Raw genomic sequence first — 15,498 nt, forward strand, 5'->3', positions numbered from 1 at the left:
CAGTCTTTTATAACCCAGGAGCCAGATCATCAACCCCTTTATCACACTCACAGATCCACTGATGATATTTATACAATTAGAAAAACATCTTGGATTTCAGACAAAATAAAAACTAAAAATCAGTTAGAAAATTTCCGTAGGAGTTGAAACAAGATAAAGACTTAGAACTGGTCCTTATAGTCTCTATTTCTATTTTAGGAACACCAATGTTATGATTAAGAGAAAGACAGGAAAAAATGCGATCCTTGTTACTTGCAGAGTGCCCAGTTCTGATGCTATTTGAAAGCTGACAGGGAATTGCTTCTCAGTGTGTCAACGAAGGTTCCAGCATATTGTACCTGACTTATTTTAGTGCCTATAAATGTTACATCATGTTTTGCAATACCTTCATAATATGAACTAAACCTTTCATGCTAGCTGGGCACAGGAGGGCAAACTGTGGTAATTACTTACTATGGTGGCCAGTGACTCAGCCTTGGTAAGGCTACTCTTTGGTGTAATGCTCACCTGTTTGCTGTCATACAGTGAAAACATTCAGGAGCACAAGGGAGAAACAGAACTCACAGCATTCTCCTATCCTGCCCAGCCACTTTCCTTCTGGGTTGTCTGTGAGGCGAATGATTTCAATCTTATCCCCCTCTTTGACAGTCAGTTCATTCTTCCCCCCTTTGTAGTCAACACAAGCTCGTGCCTGATGAATAACTTCAATGGGTCTCATTAACTGCAGAAAAGAAGGAACAAAATAAATCACAGATGTGGAAAATGGAGGTTTTTTCTCCCAGACATTCAGAATGAAAGAAAAAATAACAGTTATGATGATTACTTGTTTCATTGACATTAAAGTGGCCTAGGCAAATAAACAGAAAGGCTTTCTGCCACCACAACTACCTAGTTTAAATTAATAATCAGAGATTAAAAGAGAGGGGAACAGCATGGAAGTAGACCAGTTGAACTGATTGGCAAAATCACAAAAATACAAAAACTAAAACCAACAAACTAACTATGGAGCCTTTCATGAGTTTACAAAACAGACATATTTAATTCCAGTGCACATCTCCATGTATTTCCAGCAGAACCACTCACCAAAACAGAATCTTTTATGTCGGAAAAGACCTCTGAGATCACTGAGCTCAATGGAAGAAATATCCAAACTAAATATCCCCCAGCACAACTTGGGGCTACTTCCTCTTGTCCTAATCCTTGTTATGTGGGAGAAGAGACCAATCTACCCCTCACAACCTCCTTTCAGGTATTTGTTTGGAGTAATAAGATCTCCCCTGAACCTCCTTTTCTCTGAGCTGAGTACCTCAGGCTTCTGCAGCTGTTCCTCATAGAACTTGTGTTCCAGACCCTGCACCAGCTCCATTGCCTTTCTCTGGACTCTCTCCAGCACAGCAATGTCTGTCTTGTAGCAAGGGGCCCAAAACCAGACACAGGATTCAAGGTGCAGCCTCACCAGTACCAAGTACAAATGGACAATCGCTGCTGTGGTCCTGCTGGCCACACTATTGCTGATACAAATCACATGAATAAAATTCATTAACATTAAAGAGTCTGTCACATAATCCTCTGTGTTTACAATTCTTTTCTATAAATGATATTGCAAATACTCACAAGAGATGATCACACTGTTTACTGGAGTTTAGGATTTGCTCTGTGGGATCTTTACATTATGGAGAAACCATTTTGGATTGTAGTATTTGTTACTTTAAGATATATATGACCTTTCAGAGGCACAGTGCTCTTGCCAATTAGAGAATAGGTCAGGAATATAGGTGTATAGGTGGCGAATAAATGTGAAAAAAAATACCAACTAAAATTTATTTAAATATAATAACATTCCTTAATGGCTGTAGGACAACAGTCTGCAAGCTAAAAGCATTCTGTGCACTAATACCTACACTTCACAGGAGTGGTTAATCCACTATTATTAACTAAGTGGTTCTTTAATATTTGCTTATCAAGTCATGCCAGTCTCTCCACAGCTGACCAAGGCCTCAGTGTGAGACAATCACTATGGCTTTACTGTGTACTGAACATAATAGGAAATAAAACAAAGCTGCCCACTATGTACAATGACACTGAAAGCAGCACAGTGGAGCATTGTGAACAGATATTAGTTTAGAGAAACTGGCTGGCTGATTTGCAAACTGTGGGAGCATGCTGACCACCAGATATATAAATATTATTTAATAACAGAAAGAACTGCCTCATGATTTAGCCTGAGACACAGACTTTAGCTCCCCTACACATGCCCTATTCACTTCCTCCCCACTTAAGCTGTATATCCGTTTAGATACCTGTATGCCAAGTGCAAGGGCAATATGTTGCAATTATGAAATCTCTCAAGGGCTAGATACTTTTGTATCTGACTACAGCAAAGCAAGTAACACTAAGTATACGGGATACAATTCCCACTTTTATTAAAGACTTTTGGTGCTATTCTAATGATGCAAATCATTAGAAACAGAAAAGTGAAAACAAATTTTTTTTTTTTTGCTTGGTTTTTTTGTTTGTTTTTGGTTTTGGGGGTTTTTTTGTATTTTTGGTTTTTTTTTTTTTGTTTTTTAACATGGAAAGAAGTTGTGAAGGTAATTTAAGGAAAACTGCAAAGGCACTGAACAAAGTCCTTGCCATCAGTGGGGAGCTTGAAGTCAAGTATATGCCCAACATAAAAGGGTAGTTTAAAACTTTATTCAGAATTTATTCAGGTGTTTGAACTACCTACCATAACAAATAATTTTGTAACTAGATGAGAAGTGTATTTTGAACTTGACACTGCTAAATAATCCTTCTTACGTGTTTTTGGCCAGATTACAAAACAAAAAGCTTACTTTGAACTTCTTCCTTAATTCCAGTTCTTTCTTTTCTTTTTCCTTTTGTTCTTTTTTCTCTTGTTCCATTCTTCTCTTATCTTCTTTGTTCTGCTTCTTCTCTTTTTCCCTTGATGATCTGAAAGTGCATTGCCAGGAATGAATGTGTGAAGCAAATCTTCCCTAGAGCTTCCTTACTCAAGGTTGATAAAAAATTACATGTGATAAAAAAAGACTTCTCCAAGTGAAATCAAAGCTATGGATTCTAAACTCTAGTGAAGCTGCAACAAATAGAGTAAGGAATCCTTTACTACATATATAATTTAAAGTGGCTGTCCTTAAGGGGACAGCACACCAGGAAAGGCTACCTGGAGGTAAAATACCAGCTCTACATGTGTGTATCTAAATGTCCCTGACCCAATTGTGTTGAACAAGCTTGGAAACTGGTAGCAGTTTCATTCCTTTTTTAGGATAGTTTTGATAAGCTGATATGCTTAAATTATACTAAAAAAAAATGAAGAATGAAGATCATTTGCTTGGGTTATAAAACATGTATTAATATCACTTATTTGCAAAGGGAATTCACCAAAAAATTTTTGCTGAAAGTCCTTCTAAATCTGAAGTATTCTACATCTACTACTTATTTGAAGGGAATTGGCTATTGTAATACAGCAAACGCCATACATTTAGATATTACCAGGGCAAAAGAGTCCTCAAAGTAAAGGTCTAAATGGAAGAAGAATAAGAGAACTTGTATTCTCGCTAGTGTACTCAGGCAATGAAAACTGTCAATCCAGCCTCCCACAGGAGTTCTGAGACAATTTATCTGAAAAGCAAGAAAAACAACCACAACAAAAATCTATCTGGTACCATAGTATCTTGAGCTGAGCTTATTTTTTAGAGAACTAGACTGTAATTCCAAGAAGTGGTTCAGACATGTTCCTCAGATCAGAAATCAGTCTTCTGTTACCTCAATCACAGTAACAACATCAGTTAATTACAGGAGTTTTTCCAGCACGAGGCATGGCAGATCTAACTAGAAAAGAACCTTAGAACAACTGGACTTTCTTTAGGTGAAAATGAACACAATAATCCCTGGCAGGGACTGCAGTGGAATGACACTTTTGTGCCAGATGAAATATCTTTGTTAACAAAGACAGTAATAAAGATACAATAGGTTATAGAGTTTAAAATTGCTACCTGATGTCATTTATATCTTCATACATCTCTACATCACTTTTTTGGCCCTACAAAACAAAAAACAAACAAACAAACAAAACAACAAAACACAAACAAACAAACAAAATCAGTTTTAAATGGTCTAAGTACAATTGGAAAGATATGAAGAAACTGAGCCTGCTACGTAAGCTTCACATAAACTATATAAAATACATTTATAGCAAAATGCAAACACAAATTCCTTTAATCTTCCCAAAACAAGTTACTACATTATACAATCCCACTATTCTTTTTTCCCCACCTTTGTTTTTACAATACCACAACTATGAAGTCCTGGATTGTTAGAATCACACCAGCACACTACTTAATCCTAAGGGGACATTTTAATCGCAACATTAGTCCTGAAAAATCTGCATCCATGCTGATGGTTGCACTGCTATGATGAATGTGGCAGAGTTTGCACTATTTAAACTGGAATGTTAATGATCTAAATGGGGCTAAGATTAGGGTCCAAGAGACAGTTTTAGTCTTCCTATAACCAGGTATTTAAGCATACCAATATAAAACTGTGCTTAACTGAAATACTAACTGAAATATTCTCTTACTAGAATGCAGCAGGATCCTTGTTTCTGGAAAATTGTAGTGAAATGAAATGTCAGTGTTATTAGAACGTGTACTTTTGACTTTTTTTTTTTTTTTTTTTTTTAATCAATTTTTGCTGTATAGTCAGCTTTGAAAATTAGTTCTGGTTTATTCTGCTTACCTGAATTTATTTCTGTCCTTCACAATAAGTAAGTGCTTCTACAACTTACTGTCAATATACTGGATCATTTCTGCAATTAATTTTCTAATTCATTTAAGGGGTTTTAATAAATTTGGTAGTTTTTTGCTAAAAATGATAGGTTTATCTTGGAGGATAGCACTTACCCCCTGTGTACTTCCATGACCTATGGGAGGAAAAACAAAAACTGGGTATTTATTTTTTCTTGTACACAAAACAATTAATTGTAGCATTAACTGTTTTAAACTGCTAATAATACAAGTGATATTAATCAGAAGTATGTGCAGACTCCAGGTTTTTAATGAGGTAATGAATGCAAAAATCAGAATTCTTCCAAAGTGGTTTTATAGTACACTCTAAAATAAAAATATCTACAAACAGCATATTTAACTCTGTGTTTTAAAAGTGGAAAATTTGTTTTAAAGATTCTTTAGTGACATTGAAAAATTTACCTATACTATTTGTTTACAAAAATGCATATTTATATGAGAAAGTCATGGTTAAAAACCTAAGAAATCCAAACAGATCTCAAAGAACTTTTTTGCACCAGCCCCACAGCTGAATAAGGAGGCCAAAGGCCCTTTGGCTAAGGCAGTGTCTGCCCTGGGCTGCAGAAGAAGAAGCTCTGTGACTTTCCTGCTTCCTCCTTAGTCTGCAGGGAGTTAGGTTAGACAAGCTCGGTTTCAGCTCCACAGTCTGCATTGCTGTCCGTCAGGGATGGCCAGCACACTAAATGATGCACACTGTGCCTGGCACAGACTGAGTCCCCCCAAAGAGAGATCAGAAGGCAGATTGAAATTTTTTATGTCACAATCTGCTTCTCTGCTGCTCCTGGTACAACACAGTGGCTCACTGCCTCTAATTGAGGCAGACCACAAAGCAACATTAAAAGCACAGTCAACAATTTTTATTTTTTTTTAGCAAGTATAAGCCAGTGCCTCCTTCACCAGACCACACAACTTCAGCTCTGAAAGAACAGCATTCATTTTGGTTCAGATTTAAAAAATCTGGTAATTTACAGTCCTAGCATTTTTCTAATGAAAAAAAAAGAAAGGAGGGAGGGAGGGAGGTAAGAGGGAAGTTATTTAAAGCAGTTCCTGAAAGTCTGTCATATTAATCATAGAACAGTAGAACAGTTAGTGTTATGAGACAACCATCTTCACTCATGAAACTACAGAACTAGTATAATAAGTTACACAAATCACACATAGAAAATATATTCTTTTGCTTATCTTATAAATACAACTTTCTTGCAGCTTCTCATAGTTGCCACTGATTAAAATGTATGCATCTTACCCTGCGAAACAAATTCCACGTCATCATAATTTTCTTCATTTTCTGGATTTCTGTAAGTATGAAAAAGTGGACACGTGAAACCTATGAAGGCGGTCTTATATTTTATATTTATATTTTCATCCACCATTGTCCTGCTGCTTTTTCCATCTATTTTGTACAATGGCTGGACAGTCTATTGAGCTCTATATCCTACTTAGTAGAAACAAGATTCTTTAAATTATTCTTCCTGATTGTGGCTTGGTGTTTCAGATGGGGACACCTTGATCTTGAGAATAAAAGATCAAAATAAGCCAAAGGCACTCAGATACCATAAAGATGAGTATGGTATGAAAAATATAGTCAGGAGATGGGCTGACTGAATGAAAAAATATGTTGGGCTTTTAAACTATCCTTGCAGGTGCAGGCTTCTTACACAATACACAAGCATAACGTGAGACTTTTGATCAATGTTAAATATAGTTCTGAGACTACTCCTTGACTTGTAGGGCTTTAAGTCTAAACAAGGGACAAGAGAAGCAGTAGTGTAAGGTTAGGCCAAGTAAAAGGTCTCTGATGTTAGATTTAAAAGTGCTGTCCAACTGATTGAGAATATAACTAGTAATATCAGGGACTTTTAACTTTAATATGTCTTGTAACAGCTGAAAGAGAGTTAGGGCTGATAGTGATCATCCAAGAAGGGTAATCAAAGAATGGACTTTGAAGCAGAATGGGATGTTCTAAAATTGGCCTCATAGCAAAAGCACAGAGACAGGTGAAAGCACAAGTGTCAGCACCCAGGCACAAGTTTTCAGTGGAGGGGAGACCCCAGAGAGCACACAGGAATGGAAGACCAGAAGGGCCATCTGGAGGTAAATTTCGCAGGTCACTGAAGGTGAAGATGAGGATACCCAGGATGGCTGTTGCAGGTGCCGTGGCCTTGAGGCTGGAGTGATGCTGTCACTCTGGCCACAGTGACACAGAGCCCTGTGTTGGCACACACCAACACTCCCTGCCTGTTGTTTGCTGCTCTTTGCAGTAACTGTTGGCCAGAGAGCATCTCCTTATTGAGGCTCAGCTTGATTCCAGTCAGTTTTGACACAAGATCAAAGTACTTATAACTTTTTTTCACCAGAGGTTCCACTTTTGTATGCAAGTCTTCAAAGAAGGATTAAGAAGGGAGCCCTGTATTGACAGAGGCTTCTCAGAGTTACCACTCTCCTTGCTCTCTTACCCCAGAAAAATGCAGGGTAAACCTTCAGTTATTTATTACAACTGTTTTTCTACCCATGTATGAAGTCTTTCAACAGGTTCAAAATAAAAACTCAGTCTGTTCCCTTCTCCCCACCCCAGCCCCCACAACAGGGCAAAAAAAGTGTTGTTATAGCTAAGGCAATTCAGGGAAACAACTGAATAGATGAAGGGTTCAAACTAATAAAAACTAATTCCAGACAGGACAAGGCCAGGGCAAGACAAGGACAGTGGTAAGACTTCACTCCCCCAGAAACCTGGGACTCCTGTAGTATTCATCTGCAGCTGCATGAGCAAAAAACAGTTAGAAAAAGGTGAAACAATAAAGAGCTTGAGGTTTACGTTCACTTACCTTGTTTCAGAGCTGGGCTTGATGTTTCTGGGAGGCAGACTGGGAGCTGCCTTAACCTGCAGGGCTGGGTAAGAGATTGGTGGAGGAGGTGGTAACTGTGGGGCAGATGCTGCTGAGGAAGGTGCTGTGAGTTTCAAACCTTTAGCTGCTGAAATAAAGAACAGATTGATGTATCAAGCTGAGGACAGAACCTTGCTGTTTTACATGAAGTATTGGGTAAAATATCAGTACTGAACACATACCAGAGCAAATATATTTTGTTGAACCTGCTTCTTATAAATCTTTGTTGCATTATCTTACCAGAGTAGAGAGGAAGAGGCTCTACATAGCAGAATGTACTGCCTGCACAAAGCCTTGAAAATGTCTTTGCCAAGACATGAACAAGATGCAAAAACTTCACAGGCCATCCAGTATATATAAGTACCTGTGCTTTGAAACTAAATTATAATATAATTCCACAATCTGCTTGGAAAAACCAGCTGCAGAATTTCATGTGAGTACTTATGCAGTCTTGATGACTTTTTCTTGCTCAGAGACAGAGTTTTAAGGGAAAGGATGAGAGATAAAAATATATTTGGGCATTTATTAAAAGATATACTGGTCCCTGAACATCTTCAAATATGTATTTAATGAAAGTTTTACAAGGCTGGACATAATTTTCTAGCAAGCCTCCACTAGAAAAGTCGCAGTTTAAGAATCTGCACAGAAGCTACCCCCTCAACAGACAGGTGTAGTCTTAAAAAAATGATGATGCTGTGCACCAGGCAGAGAAGCCATAATTTCATGAGCGAGCTGGTGTTCATGTGTGCTGCACTGAGTTCATGCTCTATGTATAAGTCACAAACAAACCATAGTAACCATTGCTTTGAGAGTTCACGTTGAGAGAATTTATTCAACACAATCAAATTCAATCACTGTTTGGATGTCATGATATTAAACCTAGAATTTTTTCTGAATTATCACTAGTGGATTAAAAGCTACCCAAAAAGAATTGTCCCCAGCCACATGGGGGGAAGCCCAACAAAATCCAAGGAAGAAGAGAACAGCAGGAAAAAGGAAATTCAGAGTTAAGTTAACACCAACTACAAGTGAAAAGAAACCCCCTTCTCTTCTGGAGATTTTCTTTAAGTTCACATCTGTACAGTGGAAATTAAAATCTTGTCAGGAAAGAAAATGTTCACACCACTGGAAAAAATTGCCTTAAACACAGAACAACAACAAATACTTAGTAATGTTTAATATCAAGACATAAAGTTACAAAAACTACTGGAAGACTTTTTTTTAGCTGCTGAGATGTCCAAAATTCTGTCTTTGGGATAGACAGGAAAAGGGGAATTGGTAACTTTCAGAAGGACCTCTCATGTCTGATGTGGAAATCAAAGTGAAATTATCAAGCCTTGACAGTTTGTCTACTTATTACCGAAGAACTCAAAAATATATGGAGAAATTTTGCTTCATGGCTGGATGGACCAACCTGCTAACATACACATCAACAAGAGTGAATTTGAAACCTGTAAATTCCTTCATTACTTAAATAGCAAAGTACTAATAGCCCCAACACTGCTGATTAAACAGGTGGATTCTTTTGTGTTTTTGTTAAGGAACACATTTCTTCATTCAACATATATGCTTGCTTTTGAATAAAGGTAAACTTTGCTTAAATGAGCCAAGGTTACACATGATTGTGCTCTTGTATCTGGGTCTCATAGGATGATGTGGTAGCATTTAACTCTTCACAGGCTTTATTCATCCACAGGTTTCATCTGCTATGATCTCTTATTGTTCTGAAACCCCTTATAAAGATGAATAGCACTGACTACTTAAACATATATCTGCAGCTGAGTTCTAGATTCTAGCCAAAGAAAGCAACCAGAAAGAAGGGGTTTTTTACTTTGATTTTTTTTCTTTTTTTTTTTTTTCATAAAAGGCATGTAAATTGGTATTAATGATACTCTCAAATTTATTTTTGTGTTTTAACAGGATATCCTATATTGTTTTTCTGTGGTTAGATTTCTGTTGCCCTTATGGAGTGTTGTGTATATGCACAACATGCATAAAAGCATTATGTCATCATATTGTGTTACTTCATTGTGATTAGTTTGTAGGACTAAAGTAAAAATTCTGCCCAAGTCTCAGTGTATAACACTTCTCGGATCTGATATGCCTTGGAAGCCAAATCCAGGCAATAGGAAACTGAGCCAGGAAAGGACACCACATGCATTTTAGATTTAGTGCTTATTTTTAAGTATAAGGGCTGAGTGATCTGTCCTTTTTATGTACATTGTAATCTAACAGTAACTAAATGATCATCATAATAATGGAAATAATGCTCTTTATTGTCTAACTATCAGAATGGACTCTTCTCTGCCTTAAAGTTGTAATTAACCGCACTTATGACTGAGACTGATGTAGGTGTAAAATGCTTTACCTCAAATACTGGAAATAGTGGGATGAGTTAGATAGGAAAGTGGTAAGCAGTATAAAAAAGCTAATCAGGCCTGATGAGCCAAAGCTATCATAAAATTTCAATAGTGTGTTTTTTCCTATTTTAGTGGAGCATTTAATTTTGATTCCAGTTTGGGTTTTTTGTTTGTTTGGTTTGGTTTGGGTTTTTTTGTGTCTGGGACACTTGGAACTCTGAAAACCTGGAAAGGCTCTGTGCAGGTAGTGGAACTGCAGTCAGCTGCAGACACTTAGATCAAGAATTCAAACTGAAACTACATTCTGGCTTCACATGCACCTAAAGCATTCTCATCACAGGAAACAGTGCTAGGGATGATCACTGTATGGTAGCTTTGACCACTAGCACCTCAGTTTCCAAATAGCCTCTCCCCTCTTCTTAGGACTGAACTTTTCACATGCTGTGCTACACTGAATAAAGAGATGCAGATGAAGATGAATAACCAATTATCAACCTGGCCAGAACAGAAAGAGTAGAAGAAAAAAAAGCCACATTTTTTAGCACTCACACCTGCAGCTCAACATCCATTCACTGATGATACAATACCTGCTGATCAATCAAATTTGTATTGCAATAGAATGTGGTTATTTGGCAGAAAGGTTTTACCTGACAACAGTGGCAAATATTAATTTTGATATGTCCCTTGAATCAGGAAAATATCCCATCCTAGCAGAGGGTGATCTGGATTCAGCTATTTGTATTTTTCTCATACTTGGCTGAATTGCAGCAACAATGTGTACCTGCTCTCAAAGCCAACAGTGCCTTAGAAATCCCAGTTAGCTCAGAATAACTGTACTGATATTATCAGCAACACATTCTCTTCCTAATGCATCAGCCTGGCCTCTAGCCTCTAAGCAGTCCAGACTTAACAGCAAAGAATGAACTCTTAATGATGTTTAAAGTATCAGGTTGTAGCATCTAAGCTATTAATTTCCTCAACCCAGAAATTTCTGGTTCAAAACTGAATTAGAAATTTCTAAACAAAACTAAAACCAAATAGCAACGCATATTGCTCTACCTTCCGTTTTGAGTTCACTCTGATCGCATCTGCTTCACCTTAAATGCATAGCCATATGTAAGAAACAAGACAGTCTCTTGCACATGCAAGTGGAAAACTGTTTCTTGACTTCATATCCTAAAAAGAAGACTACCCCACTTTTCCTTTGGCCTAGAGTATGGCCTTGGTGAAAGCTTATTCCCTTTGACCCCTGACGCAGTGAGCTCGTGATGCGGTGCTGACTCCTTCTTTTAGTAACTTAAAGAAAACCTGACAATGATCAGGTACAACAGGGAGACTCCAAAAATTCTGCAGGAAAAAAATGCCCAGAATTTTAAAATTCTTAATGAATTTTTATATTTTTCATAAAAAAAGAACTTAAGGATTTTTTAAGCAGCTACACAGTAAAAAATCTTGCATTTTGAAAGAAGCACAGTTCCGTAATGCAAACCACTTTTGAGCTACACTGCAAACACAACATGTTTTTCAGTCTTACTGCAAAACATTTCACCACTTCTACATTCAAGATCTGGGAAGTTTTCTGGGTTTTACAGAGGGTTTTTTAAGAACCTACAACAACATCTGCAGCAGCTGATCACCCTCTTCCTACCTAATTCGTAATGTGCAGAGAGCTGTGCTCTGCTCTGCTTCCCTAACTGCATTTTCGTTTAGATACAAGCCATGGTTTCAGGTTTCACAGTTATGTTGCTTGGGAGCTGCTCAAAGTGAGCAGGTAAATGTAAAACACTGCTGAAGCTCAGTGCTTTTGATTATGCTGTTGACAGACATACTGTGACAACAGAGACACAAAGTTCATTTGCAACACTGCTCATGCAAAACAAAGACCATAGAAAGTTTGTGATTATTGCTCTCCTTGAGTCTAGATTCCACTTTTAGAAATGACAGGGTAAAATCTTTTATTAATTTTCTTTTCTTTTCTTCTCCTCATTTCTCCTGATTCTCCTTCCAGCTGGATGATAAATCTCTCTTTTTCATCTTTGCACAAAAGAAATCACCTCCAAAAAAAAAAAGGTGCATGAAGGGAAAAGGGGAAAATGGAGACCTAATTCACCATCCTTTTTAAGATCACTTTCCTGATGGTTGCTCATACATCATGAGAAACATGATCAAAGCAGATGGAGAATTTGTCCTCTTTTAAGCAGAACTTCTTATTGATCTCAACTGGAAAATCTTGTTTCCAGAACAGATGAAAAGACTGCTTATGGGTGTTAACACCTATTCAATGCCTTATATTCTCAAAATGTCATGGAGTTGACATATTAAGTCCGAGACATGATACCTGGTAGGCGATTTTTCCCATTCTATGTATGTAGAAACAAACAGATGAAGGAAAATGAAAGCAAGAGTCTAAATCTACATTTAAAGTTGATAGCTGAAAAATATTAAGCATAAGTAATAGTCTTACTCCCAAAGGAAAGACCACAGGTTGCATCCAAAGTACTTCAGTATGTAAAGTTTGCAGGACTGAGCCTTATTGTGTCTAAATATGAGGTTAGATATTTGTAAAGCTTCATCTGGGCAGTGCTGACTGGCATAAGTGATTTCAAACTACAGATGTGTAATCCTACACAGAAGCCTATCCTTATGTAAAGGGGAACACAAAAAATTAATTCTCAATTGAACTGCAGTTGAAACTTTTCATTGTCTGATAAAAAGCTTTAATGATTACTTCTGCTTTTAATAAGAAGTATTAACCTGAGCCAGTTAATTTTACATTGCATGGTATCATTTCATATGCAAGAAAAAAGCAATTGGAACAGATGACATGTAAGATAGTAATAATTTAAAATATTTCATAACTCATTTATATTTGAAAGAGAGGGCAAAAAAAAATGTGTAGAATGATGAAAAGGTAAAAGTTTACTTGAAATGTGACTATCTATTTCCCAAACTAACAAAATGATAATTTCATAAATGAATTTTTCAATCTGAAAAATAATTACATCATACATGGTATATAAAACATCAGTTTCATAAAAAATCCAAGGCAACAAAGTCTTGCATTCAGACAGTAGAGGTCTGCAGGTTTTCTCTTCAGCATCTGCAAACAAGGAACATCATTGTTCCAAATGGACACATTTTGGGAGGGTTCAGTTTCAAGTGGAAACCAATGACTTCAGGAATGTTCATTATTAAAATGAACCTTTTAGGATACTATTTCAAAGTCTTCCTAGCAGCTTTGCTATGAAATGCTTGGTATTTTGTTTATCTCTATTAATAGTGAATATTTATTTTAACATTTAATAATTAAAGCTTTCAGGAATGACTGAAAGTTTTCTATGTATAAAGTATCATGAACTATTATTTTTATTTGTTTATATATTTTCTATAATGAACTATTTAGATAACTATCTTAACTAGTCAACTTATTAACTTTTGCACCCATGTAATGCAACCAAATGATAAAGATTCATTAAAAGTGCTTCTTTCTGTGGACCAAAATAGGTCTAGAAAATAAAAAGATAAAAGTACTTGCTCCAGTATAATACCTATTTTTTCAAATTCAAACATTATGCTTACTGCATAGGTTTTACATCTGTGAGCTGCTAAGGAAATATTATTTGAACAGTTAGGACTTTCGGCTCAAAGAGAAATTTCAGTACATTAAAGCAAATAATCAAGGAAAATGAATTTAAATATCAATTTGCAATGGTTTTTGTGTACTTTTCCTGCCTAATGCACAAAACCAGCAAGTTGCCCTCAGAAAATCACCTGCAAAGAAACACTCAGTGTTGGTTTCCTTCAAGATCCATGTCATCTATAATGTGTATTAAGTTTACCTGTTTCCTTGGGCAGATAAATAACTGTCTCATGTATATTTCTATCAGGATGGCTGAATTAATTTTTAAATTGCAGTGATTTTTTTTTTCAGTTCTGTAAGCCATACTAGCAGTTTAATTTACAATTTTGTCCACATATTTTAGCATAGTTAGATGATAAACCCTTGACCAATTAAATGTAATGCTTCAAAAACTTTAGTGTCAGAGTTTCCTCCATACCTTTAATGTTCTTGTGGAATGTCTTAAAAATTCTGAAAAATTTTCTGTCTTGCTCACTGAAAAATTTGGTCTTACATGCATATTCTGTAGTTACGATGCATGTAATTATAGCTGGAGAATGAAGATGTGAGCTAAAAGACTGAGAGAAATTTAATTCAACAGGTCTTGTGGAACTTACAGGTTGAAGTATTGAAAAATGGCCAAAGAAACAATACTGAAATGAGGAAGGAATGAAACTGACCTTATACTACTCGCATGAGCAAGATGACTCCTTTGGAGGGGGGCCCACACAGGTGATGTCATTGCACTTGTACTAAACCATGTACATTGTGTGGGATTTCATATGCTGCAGTCTGATTTTCATGATAAACGCACAGCTTCGACTATATTCCAGTTGAACATCATTCATCAGTTCTAGGAACTTCAAAGATTGACTCTGCTATTTCTCAGAGGTGTACTGTTTCTCAGTATAATGCTGCTGAAACAGGAATGGTTTGGGTTCTCTCAGAGAAGGAGAAAAACAAATGTCCTTAGAGGAATGCTGAATTGCTAAAAACTACATACAAATTCTTCTCCAGATTTTGTAGTTGTTTTCAAGCAGATCCAGGAAAGTTAAGTTCTTGGCAGATCTATGTGATCATCACTTCTATAGTTTTCAGTTAAATATATGGGGGACCAATAAAAGTAGACATCAACATCATGAAATGTAATAATACATAATACAGTTCATCAGTGCAATCACTGGCATCACATCATTACACACAGTGACTGCTACCCCACCCTGAACAGTGTCATCAGATATCATCACCTATTTTTAGTTTCATCTATCTTAGAAGCAGAGGGTTTGCTCGAGTTACAATTCTCTTTTATCCCCTTACACCTTAATACTGAGTTGTTGCATAACTTTATTCAGTGTGGCACTGAGGTATGAAAAGAAAAATCTTCTAAGATTTAAATCCAAATTCTGCAGTAAATAGCCATGACACCATGTGATTTAAAAAAAAAATAAAAATCCTCAGTTATTTATAACTTTGGAAGCTGCTGTATCATCTTGCCATCAAGTAAGAAACAGCAATAGACTTATTCTAAGCAGCTTTGCAAAGACAGTTAAGACATTTACTGTCCTTGGGAGTGGGGTTTTATTGTTAATTACTTTGCCAAAAGAGTGTTATGATAACTTTGACAATGCACCTCAAATTCCTCCTTTCTCTCTGATTGTCTTACCCAACTGAAAGAGTCATGTCACTGTGCGGGTACACAATCCATCATAGAACAGAACCTCAATGAGGACTGCACATACATAACCCAAAATATAAATAGTGAGAATTTTCTTCCATATCTCTTTTTTTTCCTCCTAAATTCTGTACAGAGC

The 15,498-nt window shown here is 36.6% G+C and overlaps 1 protein-coding gene across 5 annotated transcripts in view; it reads right to left on the reverse strand.

The window, feature by feature from the left end:
- Positions 1 to 15,498, reverse strand: part of FYB1 (FYN binding protein 1) — a 40,837-nt gene that overhangs the window by 14,299 nt on the left and 11,040 nt on the right. For 4 of the 5 annotated variants that reach the window (XM_018070501.1, XM_029959027.1, XM_018070499.1 and 1 more), the window contains exons 3-8: positions 7,649 to 7,796; positions 6,070 to 6,119; positions 4,920 to 4,939; positions 4,014 to 4,060; positions 2,835 to 2,952; positions 565 to 721 (exon numbers count right to left, since the gene is read on the reverse strand). In XM_018070501.1, the coding sequence (XP_017925990.1) occupies positions 565 to 721; positions 2,835 to 2,952; positions 4,014 to 4,060; positions 4,920 to 4,939; positions 6,070 to 6,119; positions 7,649 to 7,796 (540 nt within the window). The remainder of the gene's footprint in view (positions 1 to 564; positions 722 to 2,834; positions 2,953 to 4,013; positions 4,061 to 4,919; positions 4,940 to 6,069; positions 6,120 to 7,648; positions 7,797 to 15,498) is intronic. The other variant, XM_018070500.1, reaches the window with a different exon arrangement.

The sequence above is a fragment of the Manacus vitellinus genome, unplaced genomic scaffold, assembly GCF_001715985.3.
Source record: "Manacus vitellinus isolate BGI_N305 unplaced genomic scaffold, ASM171598v3 scaffold_18_pilon, whole genome shotgun sequence".
In the NCBI taxonomy this organism is placed as follows: domain Eukaryota; kingdom Metazoa; phylum Chordata; class Aves; order Passeriformes; family Pipridae; genus Manacus; species Manacus vitellinus.